General features: G+C 35.9%; 1 protein-coding gene across 1 annotated transcript; it reads left to right on the forward strand.

Annotated features, from left to right (window-relative positions):
* The first annotated feature begins 18,901 nt into the window (after positions 1-18,901).
* Positions 18,902-25,339, forward strand: LOC135938817 (DNA-3-methyladenine glycosylase-like). Its single transcript, XM_065482756.1, has 4 exons — positions 18,902-19,033; positions 19,100-19,268; positions 24,435-24,777; positions 24,835-25,339. Exons 3-4 carry the CDS (start codon positions 24,459-24,461, stop codon positions 25,209-25,211), a joined length of 696 nt encoding a protein of 231 aa, XP_065338828.1. The 5' UTR covers positions 18,902-19,033; positions 19,100-19,268; positions 24,435-24,458; the 3' UTR covers positions 25,212-25,339.
* Positions 25,340-25,342: the final 3 nt, after the last annotated feature.

The following is a 25,342-nucleotide window of genomic DNA, read 5'->3' on the forward strand; positions in this document are numbered from 1 at the left end:
ATAGAAGAGGCGATAGGAAGGGGCAGTTCCAATTCAAACCGTGGAGGCGTCGGAATCAGCAGCAGATCAGAAATTTGCTTACCTTTTTGGACACAAGCAAGCGACCGCAGTGCTAGTACCAGTTCCAGCCTCCAGCCTTGTCCCAGCTGTTAGCTGTTTACATTTTGCACTCTTCTTTTGGTTTTTTGACGTTCCCCTAAATAAAATCCTTTAAAATATAGAAATTAAATAAACTTCAGCCAAGGAAGGATAACTCGCTGTTAGAGTTATGATATTTAGCGTTTTCTTCTATGTTATTAAACATACCATTGTTATATTGTTATCTCCGCAGGAGTATCTACAAAATTTAATAATATCCGTGAGGAGAGCCAAAAAAAGAGCAATCGTTGCAGAAAGAAGCGTAGTGTTGTAACCATCACAGAGAGGGTCGGGGGTCCCTTATTGCATCGCACCACTCCGTCTAACCTCCTGTCCTGGCCCCAAAATCAAACTAGGTAAGCGACCGTTACGAAAAAATTATACATACATACACAGATACATGCAACAGGCACTCAGCAATAATATATTATTATAATACGTAATAATTACAATATTTGAACACCTCAACACTCAAAGGACCGTGCTTACAATTAGATGCAGAGTACAATAATTTATATTTAAAAAGGATCCCTGACATCAACTACTTTTTTCTCTATTTTTTTGCTCTTTTTATCCCTGTCCGAGAACCGGGAAGAACTGCACTAGCACGAATGCTGAAACCCGGGTCCCAATAACACCGCGAACGGATAACATGGGCGCACCAGGCCGCACAGGGACCCAGCCCACTCAAGGGCCACTTGCCTCCGCACCGAGGACTGCATTGAAACGCTAGACATTTGTCCCGTGAAGCAAAATCACGCATGCTGGAAAGGTGCAAACCAGCAAGTCTACGTTCATAAACAAAAATAATAAGTCGTGTCCCAAATTAAAAACCGATTTCGATACTTGACAAGGGTGCAGGCCTAAATTAGGTGCGAAATTAGGGGATGGGAGGTCACGGCAATAACACCAATTTTTGTTTTTTCCTCAAGTGAAAGTTGCGTCTTTAAAATTTTAACTAGAAACCACTTAAACCGCAATAAAAAATTTATTTTCCAATCCATTACAATGTTACATTAAAATTAGGCGCTCTTGGCCGTCCTCAAAACACTAATTACGTGTTTGCCAACTTTGCTATTGCCTTAATTACAAGTGATGGTAACAACAAATTGCATTCAATTACACACTACATTCTACCAAACTTAAAATACATAGAGCCAAAAATGTCACATATATGTGTTGTAACTTAAAGGTATTTCTATATAGCTATAAACATTCACAAACAATTTTACTCTACTTTTTGACACGTCATGGAGCTAATATATGCTTCTTTAAATTGTAATAGTTTTGATCCAAAATTACTCCTAAATATTTCATTTATTTGTCAACTTGCAAACATTTTTCTCAAATAACAACCTGCACAAAAATTATGAACAAATAAGAGACAATTCCTATCTGACCGTCTTTTCGCAGCCTCGGAAGGAAAAAACTTAAACATTTAATATATCAAGAAACAAATTGAAACATACACGTTGAATTTCATGCCATAAAATCTAATTTTGAAAAACACGAGATCGGTTAATTAAAACAATTATTGATGCTATACCAAATATTGAGAAAATTGAATATATACACCAGTGCGATGAGTTGTTTTTGGATGGTAAAATTAACGTACTTCTTTTAAAAGCAATTAACATATTGATTAACTCATCGTCTGCAATCATTTTTAATCCCAAAATACTAAAATCAGGGAAATAGGGATAATCCAACTTAGGAGATTCTCTCCCAGAGCGGAACAATGCATTTACATCCGATAATTCGGGTAGAAAAGCAAGAGCAATTTTCATCATATTACCCAGCTCTCTAATTATGGATGAATCATCGGGATCTGTTGGATCCAATTCGCAATCAGTGCTGCAGCAATCAAAATGAAGAGTGCTTAGTCTCTTCAGTATCTTTTTCTCAAGTATCATGGTCGACACAATCTTCAGGTCGTCTGGGTCAAAAAGAATGCCTCCGAAGACAACTTTTTCCAACAGGGGAGCGGAGAGAATGTTAGACAAGCACGACGATTTCCTAGAATATTTAAAAAAAACAGTAAGAAAAGATGACATTTTCAACATGATTAATTGATACAGAAAATTTACCTGAGTGGTGTCCATGAAAATTCTTTTAGTTCTGAAAAAAATTGGATGGGTTTGCTGTGGTCAATCATATCAACGTAACTCAATCGAAGCCTCTGTAGTTTCGGGCATAATTGAAATATTGATTGAAATTTTAGCTGTATTGCAATCGCATTCTTGTCCGTCAGTATGAGGTATTGCAAATTTTTACCATATTTTTTCAAGAACCTGTATACGATATGTGACGAGGGGGCACTAATCAAATGTAGACCTTGTAGCTGGTTATATTCAAAGAAACTTTCTATGTCTTGCTCGTCGTCATTCCAGTAGAAAAAATTGATCTATAATAAATATTTCAATTTAGAACAGAACTTAAAATAAAAATAGAATCGCAAACCGTTAAATGTGTGGCATTTGAAAACTTAATGTGCAAACAAAAGGCATTTGAATACGCATTTATGTGTCGCAGAGCAGACCTACGCCAAGGCAACACTCGAAAATTATAGCAGTTGGGTCCATTTATTCCATCACTATCAAAGAAGTCATCGATAACCTCAAGTTTCGGCAGAAGCTCAGCACCCAATCCTACAAAGTCCCAATTAAGAAAAGGACTTAGTTCCGGAAAACTACGTCTCGGAGTGAGGGGAATAACGTAACCAAAAATGAAATATCTCAGATTTGAAAAACTCATTCTGAAGTCGTCTTCGTCACGGCAGGGAAAGCCCTCTAGATCATATATAATTCGACTACAATAGATGTATTCCAAATTTGGTAAGGTCTTGGCGCAGATCGTCTTTAGTTCTGTGTAGGCAATGTTAAGATTGACCATTTCAAGCTTTCTCAGCTCTTTTAACTCTTCTATTGCTTTTAAAATATCTCTTCCGAGAGACATATTATAAGTATGTGAATAACCTGTTTTGCCACGAATCTCGTTGATTGTTAAAGACTGGATATTAGTAGCGAATGTTGCTATCAGCTTTACAACCTATTGATCAGATACCATAATTACCGGGCTGTTTACAAATACAGAGTTAAAAATACCTTAGTAATCTGTTCCAATTTTAGTGGTTCGGGGCAAAATGACATTAGACCGTCGAGTTTTACCTTCTTCATGCCCAAACAGAGCAGATTTTTGAAGGCATTCAAGCGCCTCTTGAACTCTGCCAAGTCTCCAGCATCTGTCGCACACTTAAAGTCGGTTAATTTGTGCAAGAGTTTTTCGCGCAGATGTGCAGCTGGAAATAATAGGAGTTATAGACAATACGATATTTTTCATTTCGGTTTACGTATAACTGAATGATTTGACCATTATAATCGTATTTTAAGTTAAATTTTACCCCGAATATCAAAATTATAATTTATATTATAAAATTATAAAATATGCTTATGAAACTCACGGAGAGATGCAAATTGGTTGTTCTTCTTTGAGAAATAACTGATATTTTCTACGATCCGTTGGGTCGTGAGCTCAAGCAGAGTTTTCTTCCTCGCCAGGTTTCTTAGGCGCTTCTCTGTTAGTTCCAACAGCGTTCCGTCCTCCATGGCTTGATGTGAGTGAGTGAGACTCTCAAACTTAATTTAGGTATTTTCTCTTTATGTTCTTCAATAACACAGGCAAAAGAATAAAAATAGGTTGACCGTCAATTCAAAATAACTCAGTCAGTGCATGAACTTGAAAACATATTTTGTTTTTGCAAAGATATTCTGCGTATGTACCTTTCTTTTGTTATTTCTAACAATTTAAGTGTTTTCGATCTGAACAGTGTGGTAATATTTATCCCATCCCAGAGATATTGTGACATTATATTTCTACCACTTAAGGATGAACTCTATTCTAGAAAATATAATGGGGAAAATATCAAATAAAATCAAATCAGTTAAAAAATAGGACGTGTCAAATATTTTAAACTTATTTGTGTTCCATTTATCATTCTCTCCGTGCCGGAAAAATGCGGATTTTTCTCTGAAATCTGCAACTGCTGCATAACCGTCATATTTGACAAAGAATTGCGTGGTTTTTGGTTTTTCAACATCGCGTACCACGACACCCTATATATCATATTTATTCTTCCTCTTGCTGCACTCGCATTACCAAATATGCCACATAAAATATCCAGCAAGGCGCAGTAGAACAACAAGACAAGAAAATGGCAAGTGGAATAATCGAAGAAGTGAGTCGTACGCCATAACCTCCACAAGGAACTGAAAGTATTTGTACTTTAACACCGACGCCTCCAGCAAGCCGATGAGCAAATTGAACACTTTCGTAAAGGGCATCTTATTAGAGCGCATGATTCCCTCTGAATCCAGAAGCCTTGGCGTACTGCAACCAGCGCTCCATCACCTCGCGGGAAACCTAGACCGCTGTCCGTGTCCGTCTCCTCCTGCCCGGACAGTTGGCCAAGCTCGCCGTTTCTAAAGGTAGGCACAGATCGTCAGCTTCATCAAATGAAAGCTTCTCGGATCACGCCAAGCTCGCAGCGAAAATTGCCTTTTTCATGTTCATCCAATCAGCCTACTTGCGTTATAAGGCATTTAAACTATTATGCCACACTATATATGTAAAACTCCATAGTGTGATGATTAAACAATAATAAATAAAAGTACTTATAGGTGCTGCGCGAAAAATTCAAAAAATTCAGAAAGTTTTACTTGTTAATTAGGATAAGGTTAATCCCAGTTAAAGTTACACAAGGATAAGTTTCGTTGGTTGAAATTGAAAAGATTACCTAAAATTAAGATAAATATAACCCCTAAGCAAATATTTTTTATATTTTTCATTCCTCAATTTCAAATTAACAATATTTAATATGAATTTTAAAGTGTTTTTGTGACAGTATTTTTTATTTTTAACTGAATGAATGATCTGAAAATTTCAAAGCAACACAATCCTTAGATGCCCCACAACTTTATGATATTGAGAAATGACCCATTTTTAGGGCTATCGAGTATTTAGTAAAGTCTATATACATAAATGCCGTTTAAATCTTTCAGCTTTTTTGAAAAAATATATGAAACGATTAATTCATTTAAAAAAGTTAGTTTGTGTAGAACATGATCATGATCAGTAAAAAATTTCAAAATTTCTTAGTGAAGGGAAATTGTTAATAAAAAAATAAAATATTTGTTTTTTTTGCCATGAGTGTACAACGCGTGCTCTTTTACTACATTTACGTCATCATTTTTATTTTTTTTTTTTACAAAATAGAGAAGCGACACACTTAAATGAAACGCAAAAGTGCGGCGAGAGATTGACATGCAAAAATTATCGTTTTCGTAATATATATTGCGTGTCAAATATGTGTTTTTGATCATTTTCATGCTTCGATTTTTTATTTTGTTGATTTCTCATATTCTTATGTAGTTATCACCTGAATAACCTGCAGCCAGTTATTCTGCAAATAATTTTTTTCTTGCGAATAAGCATTTTTAGTTTTTGAGTCGTAGTGGAAAAAATGAAGATGAATGAAAAATTGTATTAGCTATATACTTTCCTTGACTTAAAATAAAAGTTTGAGACAATATTCAGAGTGTTATCCTCATCGAAATTAGAGGAGAGTTAAGTTTAAACTTATGTACATGAATAACTAAGTTCAATAAGGCCTCATTTGCCTTAAAGAAGTAATATATTGGTCGAGCGCGTGCGGGTGCGGGCAAGTGAAAATGGCTAAAGGATGGGAAAATCTGTGAGCGCGCGGCCAGCCGCTTGCACACGTCTCTCGCCGTGCTTCAGCTCTTCAGAGCCCACCAGCCACCAGCTCCAATTTTGGTTAATATAAAAATTTCTCACATTTGCTGCTAACTCAATTTCATATTATGGCTCAAAATTGTACAAATAACTGTCATAATATATTATTAATTTCGACGAACATGCGCTAGAACGAATTATAAACCGTTAATAAAACTCCAAAATTTTATAGTGGGATTGCTTTTCTTTTGAGTTTTATAATTTATTTCAACTATGATAAATTTAAAGATAATATAATAAAAAATTCAATTTTTAGTAGACGAATAATAAGAGACATTAGCTGGGAGTTTTACAACGCCGCGTAATCAAAATGTTGTATTTTTCTGCTCGTTATTATTTCATTGAGAATTCCCATTGATATACCGATGAGTTCCTTAGACGGATAATATTACATGAGAAATTTTTAATAAAAACAGAAAATAACAATGACTTTCAAACAAATGGGGTAAAGGAGAATTTGTAACGCATCGCATATCACTGAATCTGGGTTCCAGAACTCAACGGCCACTGTTTCCGGGGCTCTAGCACGGGGCCCTGAAGACTGATCCAAAAAATTCCAACGGTGGCATAAACTTTGGATGTGGGGGGAGAACCCTAATTGGTATATCATCCATCCTCGGTTGATTGTTGCGCCGCTACAATGAAAAATGCTCAGGAGTAAAGTGCTTTATGGAAAACTCAAGTTCAATTTTTCCAAGACACAAACTTACGGGCAAACAGGTTTTCAAGGTTACAATTTCACGGGGAATCCGAATCTGGTGTGTTTTTCAATTTTGCATTGTTAAATTTTTCAGGGGAGGAAAAAAGTGAATTTCAGGTCATCCAAAATTACGACTTTTCCCAATTTTCTCAGAAAATATGAAGCACCACATGGATTGTGGTGAAATTTTTTCTGCGAAGCCAATGGTGATGTGAAACAATCGCAAAAATTATTATTTTTCACGAAAATCGGTAAAAATTTGTTATTCTGGTAACCGCTCCTGACGGGAAGCTCAGCTCGAGGAGAGACAGAGGGGTCAAATCTTGTCGAAAAAAGTTGAAATTCGGTATACGGCTTGAAAAAATGAAGTTGGTCCGGAAAAATTTTGTTTTTTGAAAATCAAACTAAAATTATCCATTTTCATAAGTGGTTTCTGTTTGGCCTTGCAGCTCAGCACCTATGGTTAAAAAAGCAAAATAAGCACAGATTCTGGAAATAAATTTTCTAGCAACTTCGTTAAATGAATCCGGAAAAGTGCCATATATGCGCTCTAATAAGATGCCCTTTACGAATGTGTTCGATTTGCTCATCGGCTTGCTGGAGGCGTAAGTATTAGGGTGCAAATGCTTTCAGCGACTTGTAGAGGTATATGGCGTACGACTCATTTCTTCGCTTATTCCACTTGCCATTTTCTTGTCTTGTTGTTCTACTGCGCCTTGCTGGATATTTTATGTGGCATATATGGTAATACGAGTGCAGCAAGAGGAAGAAAAAATATGATATATACACTGATGCACGTCAACGCGAGGCCTCGGTATGCTGGATGAGCAGTGCGCTGCGCGAGTCAATCAGTCGTTCCGCGTTCCACGTACATATAGCCACAGCTATCAGCCAAAATGAATGGCCAGGGAGTCGACGGGAGCGGCAGCCACGCTCCTCATAAACCCCTGCGTGGTATGCGATGTTGAAAAACCGCAAACCACGCAATTTTGTGTCCAAAGTTATGGCTGTGGAGCAGTTGCGGATTTGTGCAAAAAATCCGCATTTTTTCCATCGCGGAGGGAATCTCCACATACATTAGTTTATTATAATTGATGACCCCACTAATCATCCTATTTTTAACTGATTCGATTTTACTTCATATTTTCCCCACTATATTTTCTAGGATAGGGTTCACCCTTAAGTGATAGAAGTATAATATCACAATATCTCTTGGATGAACATTATCTTATACCATACTGTTCCGGTCGAAAGCACTTAATGTTAGAAATAACAAAAAAAGGTATACAGATTATCTCGGAAAAAAAATGTTTTCAAGTTCATGCACTGACTGAGTTATTTTGAATTGAATTTTATTATTTTGCCTGTGTTATTGAAAAAGATAAAGATGAGAAAATACCTGAATTAAGTTTGAGAGTCTCACTCACTCACATCAAGCCATGGAGGACGGAACGCTGTTGGAACTAACAGACAAGCGCCTAAGAAACCTCGCGAGAAAGAAAAGTTTGCTTGAGCTCACGACCCAACGGATCGTAGAAAATATCAGTTTTTTCTCAAAGAAGCACAAGCAATTTGCATCACTTCGTGAGTTTCATTGACATATATATATGATTTTATAATATAAAATATAATGTTGATAATCGCGGTATAATTTAACTTAAATTATGTCGCATCATGAATGGTTTAATAACACAATAAGTACGCCAAAATGTCATGGGTCATGGGCAACAATAACTATATATAAGCATTTATAACTATATGTTTTGCGTGATAGAATATATCAATTTTATTATTTCATCAAATATGTCCACACTATTAACTTGTTTTAAAATAATTCAATGCTGATACTGGTCAATTATTCAATGAAAGCTGAAATGATCAATATCAGATTGTTCTTAACTCCTTTTAATTCCAGCTACACATCTGCGCGAAACACTCTTGCACAAATTAACCGACTTTAAGTGTGCGACAGATGCTGGAGACTTGGCAGAGTTCAAGAGGCGATTGAATGCCTTCAAAAATCTGCTCTGTTTGGGCATGAAGAAAGTTAAGCTTGACGGTCTACTGTCATTTCGCCCCACACTGAAAGTTGAACAGATTACTAAGGTATTTTTAACTTTGTATTTGCAAACAGCCCGGTAATTATGGTATCTGATCAATAGGTTGTAAAGCTGATAGCAACATACGCTACTAATATCCAATCTTTAACAATAAACGAGATACGTTGCAAAATAGGTTTTTCTTATACTTATAAAGTGTCTCTCGGAAGAGATATTTTAAAAGCAATAGGAGAGCTGAAAGAGCTGAGAAAGCTTGAATTGCTTAATCATAAGATCGCCTACTCAGAACTAAAGACGATCTGCGCCAAGAGCTTACCAAATTTGCAATACGTCAATTGCAGTCGAATCGTATATGATTTACAGTGCGATCCCGACGATGACGAAGAAGACTTCAGAATGAGTTTTTCAAATCTCAGATATTTCATTTTTGATTTCGTTCTACCTGGCTCGCCAATTCTATGTCATTCTCTTACTGAAGACTTTCTACACTTGAGTGTTAAGCATCTGCCGAAACTTGAGGTTGTCAGAGAGTACTTTGATAAGAATGGAAGATTAGGACCCAACTGCTGTGAATTTCCAGTGCTTCCTACGCATATTTCTGCTCTGCGACACTTAAATGCGTATTCAAATGCCTTCGGTTTGCACCTGAAGTTTCCAAATGTCACACACTTAACGGTTAGCTCTTCTATTTTTCTTTTTTCTATTTTAAATTCTAAATTGAAATAATTATTTTAGATAGATTTTTTCCATTGGGATCACGACAAGCGAAAAATAGACGATTTCTTTAAATTTAACAAGATACAATGCCTACATTTGTATAATGCTCCCTCATCACACATCGTATACAAGTTCTTGAAAAAATATGGGCAAAATTTGCAATATCTCATATTGACGGACAACGATGCGATTGAAATACAGCTAAAATTCAGATCAATATTTCTGCTATGCCCGAAACTACAGAGACTTCGATTGAGTTGCATTGATATGATTGACGACTGGAAACCCATCCAATTTTTTTCAGAACTAAAAGAATTTTCATGGACACCTCTTAGGTAATTATCCTGTATCAATTAATCATGTTGAAGATTTCATCTTTTCTTACTGTTTTTTTTTATTTATTCTAGGAAATCGTGCTTGTCTAACATTCTCTCCGCTCCCCTGTTGGAAAAAGTTTTCTTCGGAGGCATTCCTTTTGACCCAGATGACCTGAAGATTGTGTCGACGATGATCCTCGAGAAAAAGATACTGAAGAGACTAAGCACTCTTCATTTTAAAAGCAGCAACACTGATTACGAATTGGATCCAGCAGATCCCGATGATTCAGCCATAATTAGAGAGCTGGGTAATATGATGAAAATTGCTCTTGCTTTTCTACCCGAATTATCGGATGTGAATGCATTGCTTCGCTCTAGGAAAATTCTCCTAAGTTGGGTTACCCCTATATCCCTGATTTAAGTATTTTATTGGGATTAAAACCGATTGCGGATGAGGAGTTAATCAACATGTTAATTGCTTTTAAAAGAAGGACGGTAATTTTACCATCCAATAACAACTCTTCGCACTGGTGTATTTATGCAATTTGCTCAATATTTAGTATAATATCAATTGTTTTAATTAACCGAAGTCGTGTTTTAAAAAATTAGATATTATAGCATCGTAATTCATCGTGTATGATTAAATTTGCTTCTAATTATAATATGTGTTTCATTTTACACTTTCGAGGCAGAAGAAATTTACTTAATCCTAAAATGTTTTAAGCCATCGGGCATTTACACCCTCTCTACCAGTGTCATTGTCAAATTTTTCAATTCCGGGCCATATTTTCTTTAAAGCTCCAAAAATAACTGAAAGCAATCAGCTATCGATTATTTGTTGTTTAAAGTGAGCCTGCTTATAAAATATAATCTACAGGCGGACGCAGTTTCTATATTTCTCTACAAAACTAAGAAAGACAAGTTTTCTTAACATTCGAGAAATGTTTAATCGCTTTTCTTTCCCCAAAATTTAGCTCGTTGGTTTCTACTTGTTTTCAATAATTTCGCCAAAATCAAAAACATCAAATCCAATTAAGAGTTTCTATGTGAGTCTTTTTAATTCACATGGTATCTTATTTCCCCAGCTCTGACCGTACGTAATAGCTAAAGTTGAAGCAAAATATTTCTATTCATGTATGGTTCTCTTATGATTTTACTCAATGGTAAACTTATCAATAGGTAAAACGGCAAAACACGCTAGAACTCACTTGTCAAAGTAATAGTAACAGTTTATTGGTGCTTTTTGACAACAATTTAAAACACATTTTGTATTCAATATTACTTCCTGAAGCTGTTGGGAATATATTGGTCGAGCGCGTGCGGGTGCGGGCAAGTGAAAATGGCTAAAGGATGGGAAAATCTGTGAGCGCGCGGCCAGCCGCTTGCACACATCTCTCGCCCTGCTTCAGCTCTTCAGAGCCCACCAGCCACCAGCTCCAATTTTGGTTAGTATAAAAATTTCTCACATTTGCTGCTAACTCAATTTCATATTATGGCTCAAAATTGTACAAATAATTCTGTCATAATATATTTTTAACTTCGACGAACATGCGTTAGAACGAATTATAAACCGTTAATAAAACTCCAAAATTTTATGGTGGGAGTGCTTTTCTTTTGAGTTCTATAATTTATTTCAACTCTGATTAATTTAAAGATAATATAATAAAAAATACAATTTTTAGTAGACGTATAATGAGACATTTGCTGGGAGTTTACAACTCCGCGTAATCAAAATGTTGTATTTTTCTGCTCGTTATTATTTCTTTGATAATTCCCATTGATATACCGATGAGTTCCTTAGACGGATTATATTACATGAGAAATTTGTAATAAAAACGGATCTGCGAGGAAATCCAAATCGGCAATCGTTGCAGAAAGAAGTCTATTATTGTAACCATCACAAAGAGGTTCCCTTTGCACCGCACCACTCTGTCACCCTCCTGTCCTGGCCCTAAGATCATCAATAATATCAAACTAGGTAATTTTAAGCGACCGTTACGAAAAAATGTATACTCAGACACAACATGCGACAGGCACTCAGCAATATTATATTATATTACGACATAATTATTACAATATCTGAACACCTCAGCACTCAAAGGACAGTGCTTAGTTATTGATGGATGCAGAGTGCAAAAATTTTTATTTAAAAAAGATCTCTGACATCGCAACTACTTTTTTCTCTTCATAAACAAAACTAGTAAGTCGTGTCCCAAATTAAAAACTGATTTGAACTTCGATTCTTGGCAAGGACGCAGGCCTAAAATAGGTGTGTAATCGGTGCGGAATTAGGAGACGGAAAGTACCTAAATGAGTTGTAGTTTCAAGGGTTGGGAGGCCACGGCAAACACACCTAATTTTGTTTTTTCCTCAAGTGAAAGTTGCGTCTTCAAATTTTTAGCTATAAACCACTTAAACCGTGGGAAAAATTTATTAAATTAATTTAATTTCCAATCCAGTACAAATTGCATTGAAATACACACTAAATCCTACCAAACTTAAAATACATAGAGCCAAAAATGTGTTGTAACTTAAAGGTATTTCTATATAGCTATAAACATTCACAAACAATTTTACTCTACTTTTTGACACGTCATGGAGCTAATAAGCTTCATTAAATTTTAATAGTTTTGATCCAAAATTACTCCTAAATATTTCATTTATTTGTCAACTTGCAAACATTTTTCTCAAATAACAACCTGCACAAAAATTATGAAAAAACAAGAGACAGTCTTTTCGCAGCCTCGGAAGGAAAAAACTTAAACATTTAATATATCAAGAAACAAATTGAAACATACACGTTGAATTTCATGCCATAAAATCTAATTTTGAAAAACACGAGATCGGTTAATTAAAACAATTATTGATGCTATACCAAATATTGAGAAAATTGAATATATACACCAGTGCGATGAGTTGTTTTCGGATGGTAAAATTACCGTCCTTCTTTTAAAAGCAATTAACATGTTGATTAACTCCTCATCCGCAATCGGTTTTAATCCAAAAATACTAAAATCAGGGACATAGGGATAATCCAACTTAGGAGATTCTCTCCCAGAGCAGAACAATGCATTTACATCTGACAATTCGGGAAGAAAAGCGAGAGCAATTTTCATCATTCTACCCAGCTCTCTCAATACGGCTGAATCATCGGGATCTGTTGGATCCAATACGAAATCAGTGCTGCAGCGATCAAAATGAAGAGTGCTTAGTCTCTTCAGTATCTTTTTCTCAAGTATCATGGTCGACACAATCTTCAGGTCGTCTGGGTCAAAAAGAATGCCTCCGAAGACAACTTTTTCCAACAGGGGAGCGGAGAGAATGTTAGACAAGCACGACGATTTCCTAGAATATTTAGAAAAAAAACAATAAGAAAAGATGAAATTGTCAACATCATTAATTGATATAGAAAATTTACCTAAGTGGTATCCATGAAAATTCTTTTAGTTCCGAAAAAAATTTGATGGGTTTCCAGTCGTCAATCATATCAATGTAGCTTAAACGAAGTCTCTGTAGTTTCGGGCATAGCAGAAATATTGATCTGAATTTTAGCTGTATTACAATCGCATCGTTGTCCGTCAATATGAGATATTGCAAATTTTGCCCATATTTTCTCAAGAACTTGTATGCGATACGTGATGAAGGAGCATTATACAAATGTAGGCCTTGTATCTTGTTAAATTTAAAGAAATCGTCTATATTTCGCTTGTCGTGATCCCAATGGAAAAAATCTATCTAAAATAATTTTTTCAATTAAGAACAGAAAACAGAACTTAAAAGTGGGGAAAAAAGAAAAATAGAAGAGCTAACAGTTAAGTGTGTGACATTTGGAAACTTCAGGTGCAAACCAAAGGCACTTGGACACGCATTTAAGTGTCGTAGAGCAGAAATATGTTTAGGAAGCACTGGAAATGCGTAGCAGTTAGGTCCAATTTTTCCACCATTATCAAAGTACTGTTTTACAACCTCAAGCTTCGGCAGATGCTTAACACTCAAATGTACAAAATCTTTATTAAGAAAATGACCTGGATGATCTGGCGTAACAGGAAGAACTAAAGTAAAAAAGAAATATCTGAGATTTGAAAAACTAATTCTGAAGTCTTCTTCATCATCTTCAGGATCGCCCTCTAAATCATATACGATTCGACTGCAATTTACGTAGTCCAAATTTGGTAAGGTCTTGGCGCAGATCGTCTTTAGTTCTGAGTAGGCGATACTAAGATTAAGCAATTCAAGCTTCCTCAGCTCTTTCAGCTCTCCTATTGCTTTTAAAATATCTCTTCCGAGAGACATATTATAAAAATATGAAAAACCTGTTTTGCCACGGATCTCGTTGATTGTTAAAGACTGGATATTAGTAGCGTATGTTGCTATCAGCTTTACAACCTATTGATCAGATACCATAATTACCGGGCTGTTTACAAATAAAAAGTTAAAAATACCTTAGTAATCTGTTCCAATTTTAGTGGTGTGGGGCAAAAGGTCATCAGACCGTCGAGTTTAACTTTCTTCATGCCCGAACAGAGCAGATTTTTGAAGGCATTCAAGCGCCTCTTGAACTCTGCCAAGTCTCCAGCATCTGTCGCACACTTAAAGTCGGTTAATTTGTGCAAGAGTTTTTCGCGCAGATGTGCAGCTGGAAATAATAGGAGTTATAGACAATACGATATTTTTCATTTCGGTTTACGTATAACTGAATGAATTGACCATTATAATCGTATTTTAAGTTAAATTTTACCCCGAATATCAAAATTATAATTTATATTATAAAATTATAAAATATGCTTATGAAACTCACGGAGAGATGCAAATTGGTTGTTCTTCTTTGAGAAATAACTGATATTTTCTACGATCCGTTGGGTCGTGAGCTCAAGCAGAGTTTTCTTCCTCGCCAGGTTTCTTAGGCGCTTCTCTGTTAGTTCCAACAGCGTTCCGTCCTCCATGACTTGATGTGAGTGAGTGAGACTCTCATGCTTAATTTAGGTATTTTCTCTTTATGTTCTACAATAACACAGGCAAAAGAATAAAAATAGGTTGACCGTCAATTCAAAATAACTCAGTCAGTGCATGAACTTGAAAACATATTTTGTTTTTGCAAAGATATGTATTAAATTTTGTAACCATACCTTACTGTTCCGGTCGAAAGCACTTAAAGTTAACAATAACAAAAAAAGGTATATACAGATTATCTTTGAAAAAAATAAATATGTTTTCAAGTTCATGCACTGACTGAGTTATTTTGAATTGACGGTCAACCTATTGTTATTCTTTTGCCTGTGTTATTGAAAAAGATAAAGATAAGAAAATACCTGAATTAAGTTTGAGAGTCTCACTCACATCAAGCCATGGAGGACGGAATGCTGTTGGAACTAACAGAGAAGCGCCTAAGAAACCTCGCGAGAAAGAAAAATTTGCTTCAGCTAACGACCCAACGGATCGTAGAAAATATCAGTTTTTTCTCAAAGAAGCACAAGCAATTTGCATCACTTCGTGAGTTTCATTAACATATATATGATTTTATAATATAAAATATAATGTTGATAATCGCTGTAAAATTTAACTTAAAATATGTCGCATCATGAATGGTTTAATAACACAATAAGTACGCCAAAATGTCATGGGTCATGGGCAACAATAACTATATATAAGCATTTATAACTATATGTTTTGCGTAATAGAATGTATCAATTATTATTTTATTAATTTATTATTTCATCAATATGTCCACACTATTAATTTGTTTTAAAATAATTCAACGCTGATACTGGTCAATTATTCAATGAAAGATGAAATGATCATTATCGGATTGTTCTTAACTCCTTTTAATTCCAGCTGCACATCTGAGGGAAAAACTCTTGCACAAATTAACCGACTTTAAGTGTGCGACAGATGCTGGAGACTTGGCAGAGTTCAAGAGGCGCTTGAATGCCTTCAAAAATCTGCTCTGTTTGGGCACTAAGAAAGTTAAACTCGACGGTCTAATGTCATTTTGCCCCACACTGAAAGTTGAACAGATTACTAAGGTATTTTTAACTTTGTATTTGTAAACAGCCCGGTAACTATGGTATCTGATCAATAGGTTGTAAAGCTGATAGCAACATACGCTACTAATATCCAATCTTTAACAATAAACGAGATCCGTGGCAAAACAGGTTTTTCATATACTTATAAAGTTTCTCTCGGAAGAGATATTTTAAAAGCAGTAGGAGAGCTGAAACAACTGAGAAAGCTTGAATTGCTTAATTTTAACATCGCCTACACAGAACTAAAGACGATCTGCGCCAAGACGTTACCAAATTTGGAATACATCTATTGTAGTCGAATTATATATGATCTAGAAGGCTATCCCGAAGATGACGAAGACGACTTCAGAATGAGTTTTTCAAATCTCAGATATTTCATTTTTGATTTCGTTCAACCTGCCACGCCAAATCTATGTCATTCTCTTACAGAAGACTTTGTACACTTGAGTGTTAAGCATCTGCCGAAACTTGAGGTTGTCAGAGAGTACTTTGATAATAATGGAAGATTAAGACCCAACTGCTGTGAATTTCCAGTGCTTCCTACGCATATTTCTGCTCTGCGACACTTAAATGCGTATTCAAATGCCTTAGGTTTGCATCTGAAGTTTCCAAATGTCACACTCTTAACGGTTAGCTCTTCTATTTTTCTTTTTTTTCTAATTTTAAGTTCTCTTCTAAATTGAAATTTTTGTTTTAGATAGATTTTTTCGATTGGGTTTACGGCGAGCGAAAAATAGATGATTTCTTTAAATTTAACAAGATACAAGGTCTACATTTGCGTAATGCCCCCTCATCACGTATCGTATACAAGTTCTTGAAAAAATATGGAAAAAATTTGCAATACCTCATACTGACGGACACGAATGCAATTGCAATACAGCTAAAATTTCAATCATTATTTCAATTATGCCCGAAACTACAGAGGCTTCGATTGAGTTACGTTGATATGATTGACCACAGCAAACCCATCCAATTTTTTTCTGAACTAAAAGAATTTTCTTGGACACCACTTAGGTAAATTTCCTGTATCAATTTATCATGTTGAAAATTTCATATTTTCTTACTGTTTTTTTTTTATTTATTCTAGGAAATCGTGTTTGTCTAACATTCTCTCCGCTCCCCTGTTGGAAAAAGTTGTCTTCGGAGGCATTCTTTTTTACCCAGATGACCTGAAGATTGTGTCGACCATGATCCTGGAGAAAAAGATACTGAAGAGACTCGGCACTCTTCATTTTAAAAGCAGCAACACTGATTACGAATTGGATCCAGCAGATCCCGATGATTCAGCCATAATTAGAGAGCTGGGTAATTTGATGAAAATTGCTCTTGCTCTTCTACCCGAATTGTCGGATGTGAATGCATTGTTTCGCTCTAGGAAAAAATCTCCTAAGTTGGATTATCCCTATATCCCTGATTTAAGTATTTTGGGATTAAAAATAATTGCGGACGAAGAGTTAATCAATATGTTAATTGCTTTTAAAAGAAGGACGGTAATTTTACCATCCAATAACAACTCTTCGCACTGGTGTATTTATGCAATTTGCTCAATATTTAGTATAATATCAATTGTTTTAATTAACCGAAGTCGTGTTTTAAAAAATTAGATATTGGAGCATCGTAATTCATCGTGTATGATTAAATTTGCTTCTAATTATAATATGTGTTTCATTTTACACTTTCGAGGCAGAAGAAATTTACTTAATCCTAAAATGTTTTAAGCCATCGGGCATTTACACCCTCTCTGCCAGTGTCATTGTCAAATTTTTTAATTCCGGGCCATATTTTCTTTAAAGCTCCAAAAATAACTGAAAGCGTTTTATCGATTATTTGTTGTTTAAAGTGAGCCTGCTTATAAAATATAATCTACAGGCGGACGCAGTTTCTATATTTCTCTACAAAACTAAGAAAGACAAGTTTTCTTAACATTCGAGAAATGTTTAATCGCTTTTCTTTCCTCAAAATTTAGCTCGTTGGTTTCTACTTGTTTTCAATATTTTCGCCAAAATCTAAAACATAAAATCCAATTAAGAGTTTCTATGTGAGTCTTTTTAATTCACACGGTAGCTTATTTCCCTTAGTTCTGATCGTACGTAATGGCTAAAGTTGAAGCAAAATATTTCTATTCATGTATGGTTCTCTTATGATTTTACTCAATGGTAAATTTATCAATAGGTAAAACGGCAAAACACGCTAGAACTCACTTGTCAAAGTAATAGTAACAGTTTATTGGTGCTTTTTGACAACAATTTAAAACACATTTTGTATTCAATATTACTTCCTGAAGCTGTTGGGAATATATTGGTCGAGCGCGTGCGGGCACGGAAAATGGCTAAAGGATGGGAAAATCTGTGAGCGCGCGGCCAGCCGCTTGCACACGTCTCTCGCCGTGCTTCAGCTCTTCAGAGCCCACCAGCCACCAGCTCCAATGTTGGTTAATATAAAAATTTCTCACATTTGCTGCTAACTCAATTTCATATTATGGCTCAAAATTGTACAAATAATTCTGTCATAATATATTTTTAACTTCGACGAACATGCGTTAGAACGAATTATAAACCGTTAATAAAACTCCAAAATTTTATGGTGGGAGTGCTTTTCTTTTGAGTTCTATAATTTATTTCAACTATGATAAATTTAAAGATAATATAATAAAAAATACAATTTTTAGTAGATAAATAATAAGAGACATTTGCTGGGAGTTGACAACGCCGCGTAATCAAAATGTTGTATTTTTCTGCTCGTTACTATTTCTTTGATAATTTCCATTGATATATACCGATAAGTTCTTCAGACGGATAATATTAAAGTATATATTTTTTTTTAATAAAAGCCTGTCTGTATCTACTATATACCTGTGAATCGCAGCTTAATTTTTTTTATCAAAATCTCCGATCTTATACTGAAAGTTAAAATTGATTTAATTGTCTTGTAATATAACATACAAAATGCTCCACTTAATTGTGTTCTCATTGTGTATGTAAGCATTTTTTTATTATTTCTGAAGTGGGATTATTTTGAATAGAAGATGCGATAGGAAGGGGGCAGTTCCAAATCAAACCGTGAAGGCGTCGGAATCAGCAACAGAAACAGATCAGAAGCTTTTTAGATTATAAGCAGGCGACCGCAGCGCCAGCGCCAGCACCAGTTCCAGCCTTGTCCCAGCTGTTAGCTGTTTACATTTTGATTTTTGACGTTCCACTAACTAATATCCTTTAAAATCTAGAAATTAAATCGATTTCAGCCACGGAAGGATAACTCGCATATAGAGTAATGATTTTTCGCGTTTTCTTTTGTGTAATTTATATTATAAACATAACTTTGTTATCTCCGCAGGAGTATCTACCAAATTGAATAATATTTGCGATCTGCGAGGAAATCCAAATCAGCAATCGTTGCAGAAAGAAGTCTATTATTGTAACCATCACAGAGGGGGTCCCTTTGCACCACACCACTCTGTCACCCTCCTGTCCTGGCCCTAAGATCATCAATAATATCAAACTAGGTAATTTTAAGCGACCGTTACGAAAAAATTTATACTCAGACACGAAATGCGACAGGCACTCAGCAATATTATATTATATTACGACATAATTATTACAATATCTGAACACCTCAGCACTCAAAGGACAGTGCTTAGTTATTGATGGATGCAGAGTGCAAAAATTTTTATTTAAAAAAGATCTCTGACATCGCAACTACTTTTTTCTCTTCATAAACAAAACTAGTAAGTCGTGTCCCAAATTAAAAACTGATTTCAACTTCGATTCTTGACAAGGGTGCAGGCCAAAAATAGGTGCGGAATTAGGAGACGGAAAGTACCTAAATGAGTTGTAGTTTTAAGGGTTGGGAGGCAACGGCAAACACACCTAATTTTGTTTTTTCCTCAAGTGAAAGCTGCGTCTTCAAATTTTTAACTATAAACCACTTAAACCGTGGAAAAAATTTATGAAATTAATTTAATTTCCAATCCAGTACAAAATGCATTGAATTACACACTAAATCCTACCAAACTTAAAATACATAGAGCCAAAAATGTGTTGTAACTTAAAGGTATTTCTATATAGCTATAAACATTCACAAACAATTTTACTCTACTTTTTGACACGTCATGGAGCTAATATATGCTTCTTTAAATTTTAATAGTTTTGATCCAAAATTACTCCTAAATATTTCATTTATTTGTCAACTTGCAAACATTTTTCTCAAATAACAACCTGCACAAAAATTATGAAGAAACAAGAGACAATTCCTATCTGACCGTCTTTTCGCAGCCTCGGAAGGAAAAAACTTAAACATTTAATATATCAAGAAACAAATTGAAACATACACGTTGAATTTCATGCCATAAAATCTAGTTTTGAAAAACACGAGATCGGTTAATTAAAACAATTATTGATGCTATACCAAATATTGAGAAAATTGAATATATACACCAGTGCGATGAGTTGTTTTTGGAGGGTAAAATTAACGTACTTCTTTTAAAAGCAATTAACATATTGATTAACTCATCGTCTGCAATCATTTTTAATCCCAAAATACTAAAATCAGGGAAATAGGGATAATCCAACTTAGGAGATTCTCTCCCAGAGCGGAACAATGCATTTACATCCGACAATTCGGGAAGAAAAGCAAGAGCAATTTTCATCATATTACCCAGCTCTCTAATTATGGCTGAATCATCGGGATCTGTTGGATCCAATTCGCAATCAGTGCTGCAGCAATCAAAATGAAGAATGCTTAGTCTCTTCAGTATCTTTTTCTCAAGTATCATGGTCGACACTAGTGCTTTGCGCGGGTCGCGGGTTTGAGGGTTGAACCCGCAAACCCGCACCAAACCCGCGGGTGCGGGTCCAGATTTTGCAAATCCAATATGGCGGATTGCGGGTGCGGGTTGGTGTTGTGCGGTTTGGTGCGGGTGCGGGTTGACTCGGCAAACCCGCAACTTTTATGTAATTGACCAGTTGCATAAACCTTTAGTTATTAAAGCCGCCAACAGATGGCGCAACCACAGACTTTTTTTAAAAATTTTGTTTTAAGCGGTTTTAAGGCATTTCCGCTGCGATTTCATACTCAATCTTGCTATTTTGCTTTTTTTAAATTATTTTCGTTTTTTTGACGTGCTGAAAACCAAAATCGGTTCGTAGAAACGTTGGAAAAGATTTTTATATTTCAAAAAATAGTTTTTCACGATTCTACGGCGATTGGCTGAACCGATTTTGGTTTTCAGCACGTCAAAAAATAGCAAATTAATTGAAGAATGCACAGTAGCTAGATTGAGTCTGAAATCGCAGCAGAAATGCCTTAAAATCGAAAGTCTACGGTGGCGCCATCTGTTAATTGGCGGCTTCGAACACTTAGGGTTTATGCAACTGGCGAATTGAGCCAAATCTCTGAGCTCATCAAATTGTTGCCCAGGGGTCGATGGATTTTGATGAATTTTTTTGCTTTAAATTTGCCCTAATTGAAAATCAGTTGAGAAAACCCCGACTTTCCAATTTTTGCGGGTTTTGCGAGCGTTCAAAGATCTGGGAATTTTGAGTACTTCATAACTTTGCTCAGGGTGGTCCTAGAACAAAAATTAAAAACCCCGTAAACTCGTCTTAACAAGACAAACAACTTTTATCTTGACCTGAAAGTGGTAGGTCAAAGGTCAAGGTCACAAAAATTAATTTTTAGATTTTAAACTCAAATTTGAAAATGAATATATCGAAATTTTTTATGGTACGTATTTTTATGTAAATAGGACCACCACAACCCGAGATTCGGGTCGGGTGGACAAAGTTTTTTTATCGAGACGGGTGCAATAAAATGCTTGATGAGCACCAAATCTCGAATTCTGCACTAAAAATCTTGTCGCAATTATAAAGCAAAATATAAAATCGAATTATACCCCTTTAGTGCACTTAGGGATGTCGAGAGGAGTCTAACGGTATGTGGTTTTTGAAATTCGGATGATTTGAAGTCGACATTTTTTGGTCAATCGCCGTTTTAACGTACCTCGACAAACAAGGGTTTTCGAATTTTTCATTTTTAATTAAAAAAATAAGGAAAAACGCCATTCCAAATTTTAACGTTTTTAACTTAATTTATGTGTTCTACAAAACGGTTTTGAAAAAATAAAAAATTTCAATATATTTATTTTCAAATTTAAGTATTAATTCCAAAAATTAATTTTTATGACCTTGGGCTTTGACCTACCACCTTGAGATCAGTATAAAAGTTGTTTGCCTCGTTGAGACGAGTTTACGGGTTTTTAATTTTTGTTCTAGGACCACCCTGAGCAAAGTTATAAAGTACTCAAAATTCCCAGATTTTGATCTTTGAACGCCCGCAAAACCCGCAAAAATTTGAAAGTCGGGGTTTTCTCAACTGTTTTGCGCGGGTCGCGAGTTTGAGGGTTCAACCCGCAAAACCCGCACCAAACCCGCGGGTGCGGGTCCAGATTTTGCAAATCCAATATGGCGGATTGCGGGTGCGGGTTGGCGTAGTGCGGGTTGGTGCGGGTGCGGGTTCAAATTTTGAAAAAGATATGGGTGCGGTTTGGGTGCGGTACGAAATAAGCGGGTTCGTTGCGGGTTTGGGTTGAAAATTTGTACCCGCGCAAAGCACTAGTCGACACAATCTTCAGGTCGTCTGGGTCAAAAAGAATGCCTCCGAAGACAACTTTTTCCAACAGGGGTGCGGAGAGAATGTTAGACAAGCACGATTTCCTAGAATAAATAAAAAAAACAGTAAGAAAAGATGAAATTTTCAACATGATTAATTGATACAGGAAATTTACCTAAGTGGTATCCATGAAAATTCTTTTAGTTCAGAAAAAAATTGGATGGGTCTCCAGTCGTCAATCATATCAACGTAACTCAATCGAAGCCTCTGTAGTTTCGGGCATAATTGAAATATTGATTGAAATTTTAGCTGTATTTCAATCGCATTCTTGTCCGTCAGTATGAGGTATTGCAAATTTTTACCATATTTTTTCAAGAACCTGTATACGATATGTGATGAGGGGGCACTAATCAAATGTAGACCTTGTAGCTGGTTAAAATCTAATAAACTTTCTATGTCTTGCTCGTCGCCATTCCAATCGAAAAAATTGAGCTAAAATAAATATTTCAATTTAGAACAGAACTTAAAATAAAAATAGAATCGCAAACCGTTAAATGTGTGGCATTTGAAAACTTAAGGTCCAAACAAAAGGCATTTGGATATGCATTTATGTGTCGCAGAGCAGACATACGCCGAGGAAACACTTGAAACTTATAGCAGTAGGGTCCATTTATTCCATCACTATCAAAGAAGTCATTGATAACCTCAAGTTTCGGCAGAAACTCAGCACCCAATCCTACAATGCTCCAACTAAGAAAATAACTTGGTTCCGGAAAACTACGTCTTGGAGTGAGACGGCAAACGTAACCAAAAATGAAATATCTCAGATTTGAAAAACTCATTCTGAAGTCGTCTTCGTCATCTTCGGGATAGCCCTCTAGATCATATATAATTCGACTACAATAGATGTATTCCAAATTTGGTAACATCTTGGCGCAGATCGTCTTTAGTTCTGTGTAGGCAATGTTAAAATTGACCACTTCAAGCTTTCTCAGCTCTTTTAACTCTCCTATTGCTTTTAAAATATCTCTTCCGAGAGACATATTATAAGTATGTGAATAACCTGTTTTGCCTCGAATCTCGTTGATTGTTAAAGACTTGATATTAGTAGCGTATGTTGCTATCAGCTTTACAACCTATTGATCAGATACCATAATTACCGGGCTGTTTACAAATACAAAGTTAAAAATACCTTAGTAATCTGTTCCAATTTTAGTGGTGTGGGGCAAAAGGTCATCAGACCGTCGAGTTTAACTTTCTTCATGCCCGAACAGAGCAGATTTTTGAAGGCATTCAAGCGCCTCTTGAACTCTGCCAAGTCTCCAGCATCTGTCGCACACTTAAAGTCGGTTAATTTGTGCAAGAGTTTTTCGCGCAGATGTGCAGCTGGAAATAATAGGAGTTATAGACAATACGATATTTTTCATTTCGGTTTACGTATAACTGAATGAATTGACCATTATAATCGTATTTTAAGTTAAATTTTACCCCGAATATCAAAATTATAATTTATATTATAAAATTATAAAATATGCTTATGAAACTCACGGAGAGATGCAAATTGGTTGTTCTTCTTTGAGAAATAACTGATATTTTCTACGATCCGTTGGGTCGTGAGCTCAAGCAGAGTTTTCTTCCTCGCCAGGTTTCTTAGGCGCTTCTCTGTTAGTTCCAACAGCGTTCCGTCCTCCATGGCTTGATGTGAGTGAGTGAGACTCTCATGCTTAATTTAGGTATTTTCTCTTTATGTTCTACAATAACACAGGCAAAAGAATAAAAATAGGTTGACCGTCAATTCAAAATAACTCAGTCAGTGCATGAACTTGAAAACATATTTTGTTGCTGGAGGGAGGTTTCTTTCATTCTATTCGCACCAAATGATCTAGTTTTACCCTATAATAGCAATGAAAATTTTAAACATGCTCAACAATACAATTTCACTCATGTGAAATCTTGATATTATACAAATTAAATATATTTTGCTGCTAGGTAGCCTTAAATGTTGGTAACTTGTAACAATCGTTGTTAAACATATTAATTTCTGTTTCATGTTATGTTTCAGAACGTTTTTAAATGCATATTCAGCATGAAGAGAAGGTCAGATGGAACGGTTGTTGCTTTGACCCCTGGCCGTCAGAGGTTGTCAGATGAATTTTTCAATCGCCCGTGCTTACAAGTGGCTGTTGATCTTTTGGGAAAAACCCTAGTGCGAAAATTAGATGATGGATCTCTTCTTCGATGCAAGATTGTTGAGACGGAATGCTACCTAGGCGTCACCGACAAGGCTTGTCACACATTCGGAGGGCGTCGAACAGAGAAAAATGCTCCAATGTATATGAAACCAGGCACCTCGTACGTGTACTTTACTTACGGGATGTATCATTGCTTCAACATTTCTAGTCAAGGTAAGGCGTTAACGCCCCCTAATAAAAAAGGCTAATCTTTCGATTTTTCTTTTCCAGAGGAAGGTTCTGCAGTGTTGCTGAGGGCTGCTGAGCCTTTAGAGGGCGAGGACACCATGCAGCTGCATAGACAGGCTAGTCAAAGATCGGCGAAGGAGAAAAGCTACAAAACCCATGAGCTATGCAATGGCCCTGCTAAACTCTGCATGGCACTAGCCATTGACAGATTTACTTGCAACGCAAAAGACCTGACGTTGTGGCCAGAAATGTGGTTTGAAGAGGCACCTAAACCTGAAGAATGTGTTGTCACATCTACAAGGGTTGGGATTGATTCCGTCGAAGAGGAATGGAGGTTGAAGCCTTTGAGGTTTTACCTCCTTGGAAACAAGTCTGTTAGCAAGAGAGACAAAATTCAAGAGGGTGTCATTCCTTCGTGAGTGGAAAAATGGATCCTTTCTATGTTAGTGTGTCAGCAGGTAAATAATGGAAATTTATTTAACAAAAAATTGTGAATATTCAGCAATGGTTCTAATTCACTGAAATAAAAACAAATTTGATAGAAAAAGTT

This window comes from Cloeon dipterum, chromosome 3 (assembly GCF_949628265.1).
Source record: "Cloeon dipterum chromosome 3, ieCloDipt1.1, whole genome shotgun sequence".
Lineage (NCBI taxonomy): Eukaryota > Metazoa > Arthropoda > Insecta > Ephemeroptera > Baetidae > Cloeon > Cloeon dipterum.